At 57.0% G+C, this 18,492-nt stretch overlaps 1 protein-coding gene across 1 annotated transcript in view; it reads left to right on the top strand.

The window, feature by feature from the left end:
- The first annotated feature begins 851 nt into the window (after positions 1-851).
- Positions 852-18,492, top strand: part of MYOM3 (myomesin 3) — a 38,148-nt gene continuing 20,507 nt past the window's right edge. Inside the window, exons 1-14 of the mRNA XM_040979749.1 lie at positions 852-1,012; positions 1,268-1,348; positions 1,813-1,972; positions 2,519-2,676; positions 6,297-6,392; positions 7,140-7,228; positions 8,931-8,975; positions 9,354-9,494; positions 10,505-10,666; positions 11,136-11,277; positions 12,855-13,054; positions 14,095-14,148; positions 14,507-14,634; positions 16,279-16,462. Coding sequence (XP_040835683.1) covers positions 852-1,012; positions 1,268-1,348; positions 1,813-1,972; positions 2,519-2,676; positions 6,297-6,392; positions 7,140-7,228; positions 8,931-8,975; positions 9,354-9,494; positions 10,505-10,666; positions 11,136-11,277; positions 12,855-13,054; positions 14,095-14,148; positions 14,507-14,634; positions 16,279-16,462 — 1,801 coding nt within the window. The remainder of the gene's footprint in view (positions 1,013-1,267; positions 1,349-1,812; positions 1,973-2,518; positions 2,677-6,296; positions 6,393-7,139; positions 7,229-8,930; positions 8,976-9,353; positions 9,495-10,504; positions 10,667-11,135; positions 11,278-12,854; positions 13,055-14,094; positions 14,149-14,506; positions 14,635-16,278; positions 16,463-18,492) is intronic.

Genomic DNA, 18,492 nt, shown 5'->3' with positions numbered 1-18,492 from the left:
CCCGAATAATCACCACATCACCTTGACCCAAATCTACCCAGCACCCCATCTGTGACCTTGACCCGGGGTCCTCGGAACACAAAGGAGGGTTCACATGCTGAGACCCCCTTCATGGAAGAAAGATCGTATGGTCCACTGTGTCCCCCAGCCAAGACCTGGACACATGACCAGGGGTCAAGAGGGCTAGCCATCGGTCCCTTTTCATGTCCCATAGTTACTAAGCAAAGGCACAGAGGAGGAGGCACTTTGGAGAAACAATGCTAACACTAAGCACCCTAGGGGGATGGCAGACCCATTTCACAGATGAGAACACCAAGTCACACTCAAGGTCACGCATGTCAGATTTTGAACAGGAGTAGAGTACAGGAGGTCTGGAGGAGGGGAAAGCATTGCAGGAGATTAGACAAGTGTGGACAAAGGCCCAGGGCTGGGGCTGAGTGAGCGCAGAACAGGGGAGACCGCGGTCACCTGCCCACTCTGAAGCCCAGAGACAGCCCTGGATGTCACAGTGTCACGTTGCTCAGGGGTCTGGCAAGTGGAGGCCCAGACTGGGGAAAGCGCAACCCAACCTGCAGCGCATGAGGCCGCTGGGATGTGGCAGGAAGCCCCACAAGAGGCTGGCAATGGGGCCTGTGCTCACTCAACCTTGGGCATGCATGGCTGGGGCAGGCCCCGAAGCTGCCACTGCCCCCTCAGGCGATCCCCTTTCCCTCTCGTGCCTCAATGGCCCCCTTTCCTCAGTAGAGAGATCTCCCTCCCCTCCCACTCACGAGAGTGGGCTCATATGAGAAGGGGTGGTGGATGCCTGGGAGAGTGACCATGTACCTTGGCCTTGACAGGTTGTCTCAGTCATGACCCTACCGCACAACCCCGCCAGTGGTGGGGAGGCCCGGCCCCCCCAAGTCGTGGAGGTGCACAAACGGGAGCATCGGCAGGAGGAGGAGCAGAAGGAGGAACGGCAGCACAGCCTGCACATGGGCTCCTCCGTGCGAAGACACACCTTCCGCAGCAGGTGGGCGTGCAGCCCCCCAGCCCAAGGAGGCAGGCACAACCCTGCCCTCTGCAGGCTCCATTTTAAGGGTGGGGAGCTTGGCTCTGAGACTGCAGACTGGGGAGGGAGGCCTGGGTCTAGCTGCTGTGTCCTGAGGCTTGGGCAGCAGCGAGGCCTGTCTGCAGGGAGTCCCTCCCTCCGACCCCCGCCTCCAACCCCTTACCCACACTCTCCCAGCCGTGCAGGACACTAACAGCCTGGCCACTGCCCACGCAGGGAGGAAGAGCCTGAGTTCAGCCCTGCGGACTATGCCCTGGCAGCAGCCCTGGCCCTGACAGCAACCAAGGAGGTGTCTTGGTGAGTGAGCCGACGCCTTCCCATGAGCCCAACATTCACCCCAAGCTAGAGACAGCATCTAGAAGGGAGGCCCAGACTGAGCTGTCCCACCACAGGGCACGTGTTACACGTTGCCTGGGGTTACACGTGTTGCCTGGGGACAGGTCCCCCTCCACATAAGGAGCATGTCCCAGCAGGTGCAAGGGACCCCATCATCAGCAGAGGGCTGGGAGTGGGGGTCAGTCCACCAGCCTTCAAGCCTCTGACTTCTCCAGGGGCTGGCAGGGCAGATAAGCCTGGCAGCCTGGTGACTGGGGGTAGGGTGAGGAGTGGCCTGGGTCACACCCTGGCTGGACTGAAGTGCATCACCAATCCTCAGTTACCCATGCTGTAGAATGGGACAGCAAGAGAGGTGGAGGTGTTGTGCATCCTCAGCTGGCATTATCCCGGGCCCCACCTGAGCCTCACCAGCCTTTGTCCCCCAGGGAAGCCCAGCTGCGGCGCCAGGCCTCAACTGTAGAGCTGGAGGAGCGTGGGCAGAAGCGTGTGGGCTTCGGCAATGACTGGGAGAAGACGGATATCGCCGTCCTGAATACACACCAGCTGCTGCGCCAGAGGCAGGACCGCCATGCGCTGTGGCGGCGGGTGAGAGTCACACGGTTGGGACCCAGTGGGCACTGTCCACTCGCTCACTTCTTCCCGGTAGCCCACTGGACGCCCAGGCAGGACTCTGGGACCCTGCGCCTCCTGACACCCCCAGGCCCCTGCTGTGTGATCTTGGGCAAGCAGCTGGCATTCCTGAGCTTGTCTTCTCATTTGTGTAGTGGGTGTGGCTGCAACAGCTCTTATGACCAAAGGGGGCACAAATGAGACTGCATCTGTCCACTGACTTTCCCAGGGTCTAAGAGACGCTCGGGCAAAGCAACTCCTGACCCTTTTCAGGCCCTTGAAGCGGCTCTACATCCCTTCCCCAGGCACCCCCAACTGCGAGAGTTCCTACCCGTCCCATCAGCCTCATTATATCCCCATAGGGGACCAAAGGGATAGCATTACCTTCCCCATTTTACAGATAAGGAAACTGAGGCCCCAGCCTCTCAGCTGGTAACTGGACCCACCCAGAGCCTGGATGTCTGGTGGAGTCAGGGAGGGGAGGTGGTTCCCAGCTCACAGCCTCCACCCCTCACCCTCCAGACAGAGGAGAAGATCCGTGAGGCCCGGGAGCTGCGGGAGTTGTGTGCCGGCCGCGGGCCCTGGTTCTGGATCCCGTTGCGCTCGCACGCCGTCTGGGAACACACCAATGTCCTGCTCACCTGCACCATACAGGGCTCACCTCCGCCCCAGGTCACCTGGTAAGACGTGGAGGAGTGAGGGGGCTGGGCAGCCCTGCCCACCCCCAAACAGGGCAGCAGCCCCCCTGGGTTATTCTTAGCCTGGCAACCTGCAGGGGGCTGGAGGGCGGAGCAACTGGGGAGCTAGCTCTTGAAAAATATGATGCTGAGGCTTGGGTCAGCAGCTGCTCTGCGCAGGATGTCTCAGGGTCAGAAGGCTCTGACCCGAGTGAGTGAGCAGGAGTGGAGGAAGGGGCCCTGCAGGGGCAGCTGGGATCTGCAGCCAGAATCCTGTGTTCCAAATCGAGCTCTCTCTGAGTCTCTCTGCTAACTCAGCATGGGGTCTCAACCCTTGACCCTTATCCATGCTGGTCCTGCCTCAGTTTTCCTGTTCTGCAGCATGGGTTGGGGACTGCCCATCCACCCACCTTGCACACCTGGAGGATTTAATGCCACCAGCACACAGGGGCTCTCGGGCCTAGAAGGGGGAGACAGCAGGAGACGCCATTCCTGGAAGGGAAACAGTAGCTGAAACCAGAGGCTAGGCCTTGCTGGGGGCATGAGGAAGGGCCAGGGGTCTCCAGAGCAGAGGTGGTGGACATGAGGGTGAGCATGGCCACATCCCTGGGGCCCCATTCTCACCATGGAAGGGGTAGGTCCTTTGCAGTGGAGCTCCAGGCGCTGAGTCCCCAAGGCCCACTGCAGGTGCCTTAGGCGACTAGGAACAAGTCCTAGCAAACATTAACCAAGCACATCATCTACCCAGGCCTCACCTCGGGCTCTAGGGCGGGCAGAAGCTTCCTTTAGGAGGAAACGGCTTCCTGGAGGAGGTGGCATAACAGCTTGACCAGCAGTGAGGAGACCTGTCTGATCGGTGTTGAACTGCAATCGCCTCTACGTTGTCTTGGCATTATTTTCTCCTGAGCCTCACATGTGAGGCGGCAAGGCCCAGAGAGGTAGTGTGGCTGGCCTGCAGTCACACAGCCAGTGTGCCTGGGATCCAGGTTGCAGCTCTGCCTCACTGGCCCAGGAAGGACAGAGAGCAGTTTGGGCTGCTGCCACGCCCCTATAGTGTACACACAGCACTTCAGAAGTCTCTCCAGGAAGCATATGGGCCACCAGCCACCAGCAAGGCTGTCTTGGGGTTTGGGTGCTAGGCTGGTCATTGCCAGCTGGCACTGAATCAAAAACGTGTGCCAGGCACCATTCTGGGTGCTGGGGTTGTGTGGGGACAAGGCAGCTCTGCTCACAGTGCTGGCCCCATGAGGAGCCCCGCTCCTGCTCCAGTCTGCCCTGGTCTGAAGCCGCGTTGCTGACATTCCGTAGAAACTCTTCGAACAGGGCCTGCCAACAAGGTTGCCACAACAGGGAGCAGAGTGTTCCTCACCAGGTTGGCAGCCAGAGCCGGGCCTTCCTCCGGCACTGTGACTCAGGGGCCCCTGTAGGCACTGGCTGTGACGCTCTATCGCCTGTCACCTTGGGCAAGGCCACAAATGACTGCTGGATCAGCCTCTAGCTCACTCAAACCCTTGTAGATGCCTCACCCTGGGCCAGGGGGAAGACCCTGGCTTCTCGGGAGTGGCCATTCATCCAGCAATTATTGGGCACATCCTGAATGCAGAACCCCAACACAGGGCCTCACCCTGGCTGAGGCTTTAGCCAGACAGAGCCAAGATCACTGAGGTGCGGGAGGCAGGGTTCCCCCCTGTGGGAAGGGCTCCAGAGAGAGGAACAGCTCTGCTTGGGGGTACCCCATGAGGGCAGTGAGGCTCAGAATGGTACCTCAAAACCTCAGGCACCCAGGGTGCTGACCAAAGGCCCACCTTGGCCACATCAGCCACAGACTTGGTGCTTGACCTCCAGCTCAAGTTCAACTCAACTGTCTTCACCTTCTTTTTTTAAAAAAGAAACATTTATTTATTAGGGAAAGAGTGCTACACCATAATGCCTGCCAACCCCCCCCCCCCAACACACACACACACACACACACATCTTAAGAAGAAACATAACACCAAATAATGTAGAAGAAAGAAGACTTCAATCCGCTCTGGGCAGAGCGTCTGTCCTCCACTGTCTCACTTTGTGTTGTTTTATTACCGAAGTCACTGAGGACCATCCACACAGCCTGTACCTCTGACACCCCAGAGACCCAGCAGGGTGAACACTGAGGCTGTGCCCTGCAGCGCCCACAGTGCAGCTGCTGGCCAGGCTGAGGTGTCTGGAATGTTCCTGACAGGTGCAGGCTGGGGCCCCGCAGGCTTGGGAGAACTAGAGGGATTGGGTGCCTCTCTCCCTGTGGGAGGCTCCCTTGGGCTCCTCTCCAAGGAGGGCACAGCCTGGGCGGGGCGGGAGGTGGAGGGCACAGGTGCAATGCTGTTTGGTTGTCATGGAGACAAATGGGGCTGTGGGAGGAGTCTGTGTACTAGGATCACTGTGACCTGAGGCTGGGGCGCCCCCTCGCGACAACTCAGTCACCACCACCTTCAAGCTTGAGACTGGCCAAGCAAGGTCAGGCACACAGAGGCCCAGAGGACACTGCTTGCCCAAGATCACGCAACACACAGCATCTCGAAGCCAGGCCCCCCGACTTTCACTGACACCCCCTCCCCCGTTGCCTGACCCCTGGGGTACCCTATGGAGTAGGAAAAAGAGGCCCCAGGGGACCTGGAAAACAGATGGGGTCCAGGCAGGGGCACTGCATGACCACCCTTGAAAATCACCTTTTTAAAAGGCTGATGTCCAGACCCACCCCCAAGAATTCTGGTCTTGTTGGTCTGGGATGCGGCCTGAATGTGCGTTTTGGTCTGGTCTTCAGCAACCTACATAAGTCGGGGTCTACTGTCTCTCTGTATGGCTGCTGGGATGCAGCCAGCCCAGGCTGCCACGGAGGCAGGGCATGGCCACCCAGATGCCACGCAGCTTCCTCTGGCTGTCACTGCAGGTGTAACCATGGCTGTGGCCGTGCGTGGTGGGCACAAGCACCACCTTCCCAGTCTTATGTCTGCTGCTGCACAGAGGGTGGCTGAGCCAGGGTTGTCTGAAGCAGCCGGAGAAGGACACTGTCCCTACTTCCTGTTGACACAGCTGAGTCAGATGCCACACCTGGCTGAGCAGCAAGGAAACATGCTCCGTGCTGCAGGAAGTCCAGCGGTGCATTCTAAGGTTTTACAATGGAAGAGCAATGAGCGGTTTCGGATACAAAGTCTTAAAGCCGATTTTGAAAGCCAGAGCAGAGGGACTTTGCACAGGCCCCTGAGTATTTCTAGCACAAGGAAAAATAAAGGCCAACTGTCACTAGGGCTTGACAAAGGAGAGAGAGAGAGAGAGAATCAGGGAGGACCCCTTCCCTGGCAAGCCCTTGGAGAGGAAGGTGAAGCTAGGGGTTGCCCAGTCAGGGAAGGGGCAGTTCCCACCTCTCTGCCCTGGCCCACTTACAGCATGTGACTGGCCTCATGCTGTGTCCCTTGTGGCCATCATGGCAGCCCTGTGAGACCAGTGTGACATGCCCCCATTGCACAGGTGAGAACAACTGAGGCTCAGGGCAGAGAACATGCTACCCTGGGTCAGCAACCCAGAACTGAGGTTGGAATCCAAATCCGAGAGCCTCTGGACCCCACTAAACACTCCCCATGTCTCCACAGGTACAAAAACAATGTGCAGCTTGACCCCCGCCTCTTCCCTGCTGGGAAGTACCGCATCAGCAACAACTATGGACTCCTGGCCCTGGAAATTAGGAGGTGAGACTAAACGTGGAGCGACTCAGCCCTGCCCCCTCCACTCTGGAGCCAAGCACAGTCCCCAAGCTGATTAAGGGGGAGGCTCCTCTCCCTGGCCCCGGAGATTCCAATTAGGTAGAGCTAAAGTGACCTGTCACACACACACTCATATGTACAAACACACAACAGGGGTACATACGCACATGTAAGCGCACACATGCAAGGCGAGGCAGCCAGAGTAGAGAGCAGGACCTTGCAGGAGATGTGGAGTCTTCCAGGGGTGCAGTGGCATGGAGGGCGCACATGGCACAAGAAGGCTCACCAGAGCACCCATGGGTACCCAGCCCTGTGCAAGGGGCTTTGAGCCTCTACAGAGCAATCTTACCTCTCTCATTATAGCACAGGGGAACACCAGGGAGGATGTCCAGGGACCCCCACCTAAGTAGGGCCTGGATGGGGCCACTGCTTTCACTCAGTCTTGGTGTTTCATTTATGCCAATCTCTCCAGTCAGTGCAGGCCTCAGCAACACACAAAACACACCCAGATCCTACCCTCCAGCAGCAGGTGTCTGACCACACAAGGCCACAGAGTGAGGCAGGCTTTCACAGCCAGGGGAGGGGAAGGGGCAGAGCTCAGGGGCAGGTGCAATTGATCCTAGAAACAGGAGGGATCTCTACCTGGGTGACCATGTGAACAGAGAGGCCACTTGTGAATCAAGGGCCTCGTCTTTCCCAGGGAACCCAGCAGGTGCACTCTCTCCTTTTCAGATGTACCACCGAGGACTCGGGCACTTACACAGTGAAGGTAAAGAATGCCCATGGCCAGGCCTCCTCCTTCGCCAAAGTCCTGGTTCGCAGTAAGTGCCCCTAACCCAAGTTCCAAGCACGCCCAGAGGTATCCCATTCCATCCTGAGTTAGCAGCAGGCAGGACTGGGACTTGAACTTGGCTCTGTATGCAGGATCATTGCTGGCATGGATGTCACCTTTACATGGGCACAGGGACCCCTCTCCTCTGAAAGGACACCATTTTCTCACCCAGGCACGCGGTGCAGCAAGTGGGAAACTGGAATGCAGCCCCATTTTCCTTCTCAGTGAATGCCTTTGTGCAGTTTACAATCTACTCAACTGTCTAAGACAATCCCATCTGCCTATCCAAGGGGCATGCTTACCCCACTAGGCTGGGATAGGGCCCAGATGCTGCTGAGGACCCCTGGGAGGGTGAGCCCTGCCAACTGCACTGAGGAGTCCTTAATGACCATGGCTGGTTTCTACCCATCTCCTACCTGACTGCTCCAACCTGCCCCATTCAGACTCCAATACACATTACCCGATCGGGCTCAGGCCCTGCTAGAAGTTGCCCCATGGCATCTCCAGCCTAAAGCATGGGAGCCACACAGGAGTCCATAGGACCCACTTCTCCTACTGACTCAGCACAGACTGGCAGTGTGGACCTGAACAAGCCACTTCACCTCCATAAGCATGTTTCTAGAAGTGGGTGCTGATAAGGGGACCGAGGTGGATAAGCCTAGTGGGTAGAGGACCTTCAGAAAACTAGGACAGAGCCCCATATGGGACCCACATCGAAAGATCTGGGAAAATGTTATGCCCTGTCCCTGGAGAGGGCCGCTCCCTTCCCTGCCCTGTGCCCTCATGCACCCAGGGCAGGATCCCAGGCAGCTGGCAGGCTGGAGTCCAGCTGTATATCAGAGCTCTTTAAACTGTCCTTCACAGCCCTTCCCCCACAGCACCCCCACCTTGGGCCCTGTCCCAGATAGCTCTTAGGACACAGCTGCTCCAGGCTCCGAATGGAAAGTGGAGCTGTCCCCATAGGCCATGTCCAGAGACAAGCCCAAGGTCAGGTGTGGGAGCCCTTGGCTCCTCTGTCAGCCAGCCTTTCTTGCAGCTTCCTGCAAATTCTGCCCCTGCCTGTGTCAAGGCAGGCGACCCCCCAGATCCGCCCAGCCTCTTCTTGGCCTCTCTTGGCTAAAGCCATGGTCCACACCACTTCCACTCTGGCTATGTTCTCACAGTCCAAGTGCAAGGCCCCGGGCTGGGAAGCGAGGGTCCTGGGTTCTAATCCCAAGTCTGCCCCCTCTGGATGTGGCTCAGGAAGAACCCTGCTGTGTGGCTCTGCCTCAGTTTCCCCGTCTAGATGAGTGTCAGCGGCTCTTGTCATTCTCTGGTGATCTGTATCACGTGAACTGGGCTTTCACCTGTAAGTTTCCAGATGGTTCTCTCGGTATCACCCCTGCCTCTGTCAATTACCCTGACCCCACCAGTCATTCCATTGTCTTCAGCTGGGATTGACCACTTTATGAGCAGTGTGGGATCCTGGCAGCCACCGGCAAGTTTGGGCAGAGGAGGGATATCCGGGGTCCCTGAGTCTATCCTGGGCAGGCTCTGGCTGAGGGATGCGGTCAGCCTGCCACTGTCAGTAGGAATTACTGTCCCATTTCACGGGGGAGGAAACTGAGGCACACAGTGGTCATCAAGGGCCCGAGCCCAGGAGAGACGTGGCATTTGAATTTTCTCCAACTCCATTTGCTTTGGGTTTTCAGCTTACCTGGGGAAGGAAGCTGGCTTTGACTCGGAGCTCTTCGGACGTAAGTGGGCTGCAGGAACAAGGCATGGGTTTCAAGAGAGGCGGGTGTTGGGGACCCTTTTGGGGACAGGGATCACTGTGGGGCTACACCCTGGTTTTAGGGGTCCCAGTGCTCTCCAGGACTGCTTCAGCTGCTGTGCTGACGAGAATTGGGGCCAAACAGCCACATCCAAAAGACAGATGAACTTGGCCTTTGAATGTTTGCTATTTCAGCTTGGCTGGTCCCTCAGCCCCTTCTCTTCCTAAAGGCTTCCTTGGGGACTATGAGTCCTGACCCAGCAGTGTGATGGGATGCCCTGGAGGGTCTTGGTTTCTGTCTGAGACGCAAGCCAGCCAAGCCAGCTAAGATGCCTCCTGCCCCAACGTTCTCCCAATTCAGGGTCCATGTTTGGCCGCGATGTGGAGTTCACGTCAGAGCTGAAACCGGTGTTTGCCCGTGAGAAGGAGCCCTTCTCCCTGGTCTGCACGCTCTCCGAGGACCTGCTGGGTGCTGAGCACAACATCCTGTGGTTCCAAGATGGTGAGGGCCATGTCCCAGAGTCCCTGTGGCTCAGCTGTCAGGCCCAGAGCTGCAGGAGCCCTGCTCCACTGCCCCGCCCCTTACCCTGGAACCTCACCTTAGCCCTGGGCAGCTGTGGATGCTGCAGAGGCACCATCAAGTGTGATCCAACAAGTCACCATGTGAGTGGTCACCATGCATCTGCAGGGGGCTGGGCTGGGCTGCGCTGGGCTGGGGCCAAGCAAGGGGCAGGGCTGGACCAGTCTGAGCTTGTGGCCTGCAGATCTGGGAGGAGCAAGGCAGCCATCAGCACACACATTGGCACCATCATGGCCTACATGCATGTGTGGCTGCCACCTGGAGTGAGGGACTACATTGGCCTCAGCCAGGAGGGTGGCTGGCACTCTCAAGACATGTTATGGTGCTTGCCTGGGACCACCCAGAGTCAGGCCACTGACTCAGCAGTTAGGAGGATCCTGGGGGGTGCGAAGAGTCAATGTGGGGGCAGACTGCTTATCTGAAGCAGAAGAGATGGCTGGGGAGGGGGAAAAAGGATGGCCCACCTCCCACCCTATCTTTGATTGACCTGCAGCCAAGGAGTTAAGAGTGCGGCTGCTCCAGCCCCAGCACCTGCTGGGAAGAGTGAGAGATCCAGAAGGATTTGAGAAGCAGCTGAGAGGTTTCCCAGGCTGCTGTGATGACAGCAGGGGGAGACTCCACACTGTCCTCAAACCCACAGGTCCTTGCTGGGGCCCCCACACCACCTAAGGTCCCACCCAAGGCTCCACTCCCTCGATGAGCCCCACTCTCCCAACAAGCCCCTGATGTCACTCCAAGACCTCTCCCTTTCATCAGGCCCCCTAACTCGAGGATGGCCCCTCTCTCTTCTTCACAGGCCCCTTGATCTCTCCGTCCCCCCTGGAGTGCCCTTCTCACAGGCCTGCCCTGCAGTTTAGCACACACCAGCCTTCTACCTCTGTCTGACCTCCCCCACAAACTCACATGGGACCTCCTTCCCCTCCCCTCAACAGGGAGGCTGTTGAGGCCTCTGGGCCGCCGGCAGACCCTCTACGCAGACTGCCAGGCATCACTGAAGGTGTCCTATGCTTACAAGGAGGATGAAGGACTCTACACGGTGCAGGTACCCTCGCCCTCCGGGCCCCGGCAACAGAGCACCTACGTGCTGGTACGAGGTGAGAGGGCTCTGGGCAACCTATTTCTCTGCAAAAAAAGAATGGGCTTGTTGGGCTGAGATCTTGGGAAGAATTCCCATGCAGCATATGCCTGAGCTGGGGAATGTGGCCTGGGATACTTGGGTTACGGGTTCATATCTACCCCCTGGTCCTTGAGCCCAGTCAAGGTTCAGGTCCTGGCGGGGTCACTTCTCTCTGCTAGACTCAGTTTCCCCATCTGTGCTTGGCAGAGCTGCCCTAGGCTCAGAGATGGTTTCTGTCACACCCTCAGTGCCTGCTGGGGGATGGCACTGGCATCCCCCCACCCCCAGCAGCTATTGTTGCGGGGTGGGGCTGTTGGTTGGGCTCTGGTCTTCAAGACCAAGATCAAGTGCTGGAGGGTGAGCAGAGGGTGCCAGGCAAGAAGGGAGAGGGATTGTGGTCACACAGCCGGTGGCTAAAGGGCCCCCCACCCCACCCCGGGTTTCAGATGCTGCAGCTGAAAAGCCGGGAGCCCCAGGCTCACCGCTGAACGTCCAGTGCCTATGCGTAAACAGAGACTGCCTGATCCTGACCTGGGCCCCGCCCAGCGACACCCGCGGCAGCCCCATCACTGGCTACTGCGTGGAGCGGTCAGTGGGCTTGCCCTTGTTGGTGGTGTTCTGTTGTTGGGGGGATGATGGGCCGGAGTCCAGCTCCAGCTGAGTTCGGAACTCGAGAAGGGCGCGTGGATGAGGCGTAAAGAGGAAAGAAAGAGACGGACCACTAGGACTTCATGATCATAATGGACCATGCATGAAAGCTGTCCGCTTTATTTATACAAAATCAGTCAAATTCTGGCTCAGACTTTTTACCAAGTGGGTGTTTCTAAGGATAATTCTGCCATTAGTTTTACCTAGAAACAATAGAAGTTCCTGCTAACATTACCTAGAATTTCCTGCTAGGATTCTTATCCTACAACTCAATCTTGTACCACAAAGAAAAGGGGAACTTAAAGATCAAGGAAAGAATGAAAGCCTAAATACAGGTCCCTTGATTAACAAAGGTTCAATGGGGACAGCCAAGACAGTAGGAATGATAAAAGGCCCCATTTGCAAGACATTGACCTCCAAGCTCAGGCTGAGCAAAAGGTTAACCTCGCAGTAGCAAATGCCAGGATGGATTAGAATTCTTCCGCAGGGTGGTCCAGTGTCCATGCAAAAGAAGGTGGAGTTGCATTCAGGTGGTTGTAGAGACATCCCCCGGGTGGGCCCTGCCGAACAGCGGGAAATTCCCTGCGGCCCTGCCTGCAATGGAACACTCTTCACCCCCTCATGTCCCCCACATCTACTGCACGGACCCCAGCAATGATGGGTGTGAACAACAGCAGGAATCTCAGGGAAGAGGCAGCACCAGGCCCTGACTCCGAGGATCCCCTGTTGCCAAGCCACTTCCCTGGACACAGGGCAGGAAACAGACTGCCCTGCTGACCTCGGGAGCTGGTGTGCCTTCTGGGCCCTTTACAGCATGCACTGAGCATGCAAGAACAAAACAGCAAGTGCTCAAGTGCTAGGAACCTGCTTATGTGCCAGTTTGTTGGTGATTTTCCTCCCCAAAAGGCATGCAGAGGTGGAGTGGCTGGCACGTAGGAGGGAAGAGCCATGCCTTGTGGGGTTCACTGCATTGCCCCCCAGCACCTTATCCCACTTTATCCTTCAGCAACCCCAAAGTAAGGTGTATGGAGATTTCCTAGCTCCCTAGACTATAGATGAGAAAACTGAGGCCCTTGAGGAGACAAGATCTCATGGCTCATTGGTGGAAAAGGCAAGACTTGTACCCACGTGCACCCACTGCCCCACCACAGGGCACAGGAGATGCACAGTCCTGCTGCTTGGAAAGTGGTACTCAGGGGCACATATAGGGTGTGCGATGACTTAGGAGCAGATGGTCCTCAACTGAAATCCTCACTTTGCCACTTTGGAGCCATGTGTCCCACACTCTCCCATGCAGAGTGAGGCATCGCCTAACTCCTGTTCCAGGTTCATCAAGGGGGGAGTTAGTGAGAGGATCCCAAGGTTGACCCCAGGCTTTGAACTTTGGTGAGTGGGACTTTGATTGGAAGAGAGGAGCTGGGCTCACAGCCAATAGCAGAGATATGCCATATAGAGGCTTCAGCTGGGAAAGTCTGAGTCAGGGGTGGGGACTCTGAGCTGGGTGCTATCTCCCACAGGTGCCAGGGTGACTCCGGAAAATGGGTACCCTGCCACGAGACCCCTGGGGCGACCTGCCGGTGCCCAATCCAAGGCCTCATCGAAGGCCAGAGCTACAGGTTCCGGGTGAGAGCCATCAACAAGGCAGGCAGCAGTGTTCCCTCCAAGGCCTCAGCAGCGGTTGTCATGGGAGACCACGATGCTGCCCAGAGGAAGAAAGGTGAGTGATGCAGCCCCAGGGACATCTGAGGGCCTGAGTCAGGCACGCTCAGGACCACAGCACACAGCAGGCAGGTGCCAAGTCCCACCCCCAATTCCCCCATTAAATAAGGGAGAAGCACAGTGCTGTCCTAGAGCCATGGTCTGATGGAGGAGGCAGTGTTGTCCTCAGCAAGTCAGCTTCTTGTCTCTACAACAAATGCCCATGAAGAAGCCCCTTAGGAAGGAAGCGGGATGAACTCCACTTGCAATTCTGGACTTCCGCTCTGACGTTGGGGCCCCTCGGGTCTGGGGTCTGAGGAGTGAAGATGCATGCAGGCAGTGAGGCAGGGCACACGCACCTGCTGCAAGGCCTGTGTCACTCATTGTCAAGCACACTGATGCATTCACAGGGCCTCCACCCTCTCAGATTCACCCAATGCAACCACGCCCCAAGTTCTGCTTCAGATGCCGTAACTGGATTAGATCTGGCCTTGATCCATGACACTCTGGGGATTAAGACTTTCAAACACAAGCATTGGGGCACACCCAAATTGTCATTCAAGCCATGACAGGAATCCCTAGTCTGAGAGAGACACGTTCTAGCCTTCTAGAACCCCTAGTCTGATGGAGGAGACATGGTCCTGCCCTTAGGAACATCCATCCTAGGGAGAAGTGTAACTTCTCTGATGGGAGGAACCAAATCTGTCTACGAGAGAAGCCAATATGAGGATGACCCATAGTGGCTTCATCACACACCTTTACTCTGTAGGGGGAAAGCAGCCCGTGGGACCCCCCCAGCTTGGGTTTGCCCCAGCCAAGGGGGCCCTTGGGGTTGAGTCTAGGTCCACTTGGCCTGGGACACAGAGTGTGTCTTCCAGGGACACAGGGCTCCCCCGTGGGCTCCAGAAAAGGCTGAGGGCCTGGGAGCACCTGCATGAGGTCACACAGTCAGGCCGTAAGGCCAGGCCCAGGCAGGGCGGGACCCAGAGCTTCTGCAGCGGGCAGGCCCTAGCTGACTCCCTAGGACCCAGCCCTACCCAGCTCTACTCTCCTTTCTAGAGATCCTCTTCGACCTGGCAAAGAAGATCACAATCAGCACAGACGAGTTTGAAGGTATGAGGCCCCTCCCAGAGACCCTGGCATGCCACGCCAGCTTCCCATGCATACTGGAGACCCGGAACAGACCAGCAAAGCACAGAGGCCCCTATGTGCCTGGTCAGGTGTGGGGTACTATGGGCCCTGGGCTCTGCCCACCTGGAGGAAGTGGCATGTCGGGAAGAGTCCTAGATGGGACAGTGGGGTTCCTGAACTCCAGTGCCGGCTGTGCCCCGCCTTGCTGGGTGACCTGACTCATGTTCCTGCCTCTCTCTGGGCCACAGTTCCTTCCTTTTTACAGAATAAGAGGGCTAATCTGGGTGGGGGACTGTCTGAGGGCCCCAGCCTTCTCTGCCCTGGATGATTCTAATTGCAGATGCTGTGACCATCCCTGGGCCCCCCACCAATGTCCACGCCAGTGAGATCCGGGAAGCCTATGCGGTCCTGGCCTGGGAGGAGCCGAGGCCCCGAGGCAAAGCCCCACTCACATACTTCCTGGAGAAGGTGGGCCACCGCATAGGCTCAAGTGCAGGTCCAACCCCGCCTGTGAGACAGAAAACAGGCTGAGACAGGAGTGTGGGGGAGGGCACAGGGCCTGCTGAGGCTCCAGGGGCACCGTCAGGGATCCTGCAGACAGCTGAAGTCAGTCCCTGCCCAGGAGTGTGGAGGCAGGGCAGTGATGAGGTGGCCTTCTACAGGTGCTGCCTGCCCAGGGTACACCCCAAGACCATCAAGAAAGCACACACAAGAAAGAACCAGGTGACCCCAGGTCACAGGCTTGGTCAAGCTCCTCTTCCTGGCAGGCCACACTCCAAGGGGAACTAGGCTGGTGACCCCCTAACCCCCAACCCCTGCCACCAGCCGGGGACACAAGGAAGGGTACTAATGTGGACAAACTGGGGATCGTGGTTGGGGGTAACCAATGGGATGGCTCAGGTGTAGTGGCTCCACAGTGCAGAGGCAGCAAACAGCACATGCACCCAGATCCAGTCAAACCCTGGCCAGTGATGGGCCATCCTGAACTGCTGTGCCAACTTCTCTGAGCCAAAGCCGTGCTGTGGGGTGGAGTAGAAGCCAGCACGCAGCCAGGGCCAGCAGCCTCAGTCTGCAAGGGTCTCTCAAGGAAGGATGGATGTGTTCATTCATTCATTCAATCAAGTTTGTACTAGTTTATTCATTCATTCAAGAGACAGTGTACCCTCCCACCGCTGGCTAACTCCAGATGTCCAACAGCTGCACGGGAGGTCTTCACACTTCTCCTCGGGAGACATTCCTGTACATGCTTACTCATTTATCTACTTGTTTATGAGGCAGAATGAGAGCTCCCGTGCCTTCATGCCCACAACAGCTGGCCCTGGCCAAAGCTGGGGGCCAGGAACTCCATCTGGGTCTCCATGTGGGTGGCATGGACTTCTTGGGCCGCCACTGTTCCCTCCCAGGGCCCATTGAGCAAGGAACAGATAACCAGGCACTCCAGAGTGGGAGCACCTCCACCACTACCTCTGTGCTCCCCTGCTCTATCTAGGGAGCCTCTGCTCTCCCAGAAGCCCAAGGCGCGCCCCCTGCTGGTTGCCCCCTTGGCCTGGGCAGAGTAGATAGTCAAGTTTCAGCGAAGTGATGAATTAGAAAGGAACGGATTCCCAAGAGGGGCTTGGGCTCTGCTATCCATGTGGGCCTCTTTTCACACTCCCCAGTGATGAAGGAAAGCTGCAGGTAACTGGAGACTTAAAAAAATATCTGACATCATTGAAGGAAAGACTGAAAAGTTAAGGAAGGCTAGCCGGATAACTCGAGGAGAGGATGGTGGCCTCGGTCAGGGTCATGGGAGAAACAGGAGGGTGGCAGGTCATTGGATGAACGCTGAAGGGGAAGTCAACTGCTGCATTTGCCAGGGGAGCATATTTGGGGAGCGAGGGGAAGAGAAGAGCTAAGGACACCTCCACAGTCAGCCCAGGGAACAGGAAAGATGACTGCTCCAGCATAGCGCAGGAGGCACAGGGTGGGGGAATGCTCCAGAGTTGGGGCTTGGGCTCACTGGCCGACAGGAGATGCTCTGGATGGAGGTGTCCAGGAGGCGTTGGGGATAGGGTGGCCTGGGCCAGGGACCCTGCATGGAGCCCCAGCTCATCCCCTGTTTCTTGCTCGCAGTCGGTCCTAGGCAGTGGCACCTGGGAGGCCATCAGCCCAGAAACGCCCGTGAAGTCTCCGAGGTTTGCCCTCCTGGACCTGGAAAAGGGGAAGACCTACGTCTTCCGTGTGCGCGCAGTGAACCAGCACGGTGTGAGCGAGCCCTCAGAGCCCAGTGAACCCATCACCTTGAGGGGCAAGCCAGGTACCTTGGGCTGCAGTCAGGGCCGTCAGCATCTGGGGCATGAGCCGTACCCATGTCACTCTCCACCCTCTCCCCGGGGGCATCAAGACCTTGGTCCTGCAGTGTTCAGAGCCCTGGGCAGGAGGGTGATGGGTGCAGGAGTGTTTTCCCCATATCAGCCATGTACAGGTTGAGTGGGTCCAGCCGAGCCCCCACGCAGGAACTTACTGTTCCTCAGTCCCAAAGGTCTCTGGCCGGCCCCTTGTGTTCTACCTGAGCTGTCCCCACCCAGTCCTAGGGACCCCAGGCCAGGATACCTCCCATCTGCAGGCCTGGGCAAGCCACATCCAGGCTGCAAACCTCACTGGTCTCACTGGCTGACCTCTCTACTCCAAAGACCCCAATTATACTCCCAGCCCTGACTCTTCACTGGCTCTCCCAGCCGCAGCTTCACCCTGACCTTCACCCCCCAGGTCCCTCCCCGCTGCTGCCAAAGCCTCTGAATTTTGGGGCTCCCAGAAGTCGTCCTGTAGCTGCCATCATCACTCAGACCTTTAGGACACTTAGCAACAGTGTCACCTGCCAGAGAAAAGCTGGGATGGCAGCAGGTCCTGGTGGCATTGGTTCCCAAAGTCTAGGACTTGCTCTGCCGCCATTGTTTAGGACAAAGAACACACATGCACGTGTGCGTACACACAAGCATACACACATATACACCCACACACATGTGCACACATGTGCTCCTGTACACGCTCACACAGAGTGAACAGGCTAGCCAACAAGCAGTGTTTGTTCTTAAATCCAATGTGGCCACGCACATTCCTGAACCACAGGCAGACCCACGCAGAGCCGAATCATCACGTTAAGATGATGACCCGACACACATTGTCTCCTTGACGCTGGGTTGGCAGTGTCTGACAACTACTCCACATCACAAGTCCCTTAAGTTCAAGTTATCACCTTTGGGGAGAAACAGGTCTTAGTGGCACATGGGATCCCCGAGGGGCCTCCCTCCTGCCTCTCCACTCAGCCAGCTGCACCCATGGCCACTGTCCTCAGAGCTGATGCTCACACTGCTAGTAGGCCCTTCCAGAGTCCAGGACACGCCCTCAGCAAGTGCACTGCCCCACCTCGGGGTCAGCCCTCGGTAACTTCAAGATTGAGATTGGATGGATGCTCAGCTTGGTACAGAATGCAACCCAAACTGGTTGGAGGAATTGCTGTTGGATCCCCAAAAGTGGTCTGGCTCACCTGCCATGCTGCAGGTCAACCACTTACTCCACAGTGGCAGAACAAAATAGGTGCAGATTTCAGAGCCAGGAGGTGGGCAGCTATCGCTTCATTCCCAGGATCCATGAGCAGTCAGGATGGAGACTAGAGCTGGGGTTCAGGAGTCCATGTTCAGCTCCTATCCAAGCCCCTGGTCACTCTGCAGTGCTGGCAACCCTCCTTCAATTGATCAGGGATGTCTTTTAAAAAGTGACCTATTTATTTATTTGAAAGACAGAGTTAGGAGAGAGAAATGATTTACTCCACAAATGACTACAACAGCCAGGGCTCGGCTCAAGTGAAGCCAGGTGCTTGGAGCTTCATTCGGTCTCCCATATGGGTGAGACATTTTCTGTTGCTCTCCCAGGCACATTCATAGGGAGCTGGACCAGAAGTAGAGCAACCAGAGTTCCAATGGCACTGATATGGGATGCTGACGTGGCAGGTGTAGCTTATCACATAACACCAAAATCGTGTCTTTTAGAAAGTTTCAATGAAGGTAAAATGGCTCTTGTCAGTGTGAGAGCTACAGGCAGGCAGCAGCTACCTACTACTTGAGGCTGGGGGTCCTGGAGAAGAAACCCCTCAAGAAGAGACCAGAATCAAGATGTTACCCATAGCAGAAATCAGTGACTGCATGAGTCTCATGTTCAGGGACCCTGTAGGATCAGCAGTCTTCCTCCCCCAATCCAGGGAGCAAAACAGGTTGATTTGCAATCCTAAAAGTAAGACCAAGGGAATTTTCAGCTGAGGAACAGCGAGCAGGACATGGTGGTTTCCAG

Source organism: Ochotona curzoniae, unplaced genomic scaffold (genome assembly GCF_017591425.1).
Source record: "Ochotona curzoniae isolate NIBS_2020 unplaced genomic scaffold, NIBS_Ocur_1.0 contig_3255, whole genome shotgun sequence".
NCBI lineage: Eukaryota > Metazoa > Chordata > Mammalia > Lagomorpha > Ochotonidae > Ochotona > Ochotona curzoniae.
The sequence above is the reverse complement of the archived record's forward strand: the minus strand, read 5'-3'. Positions and strand labels throughout refer to the sequence as shown.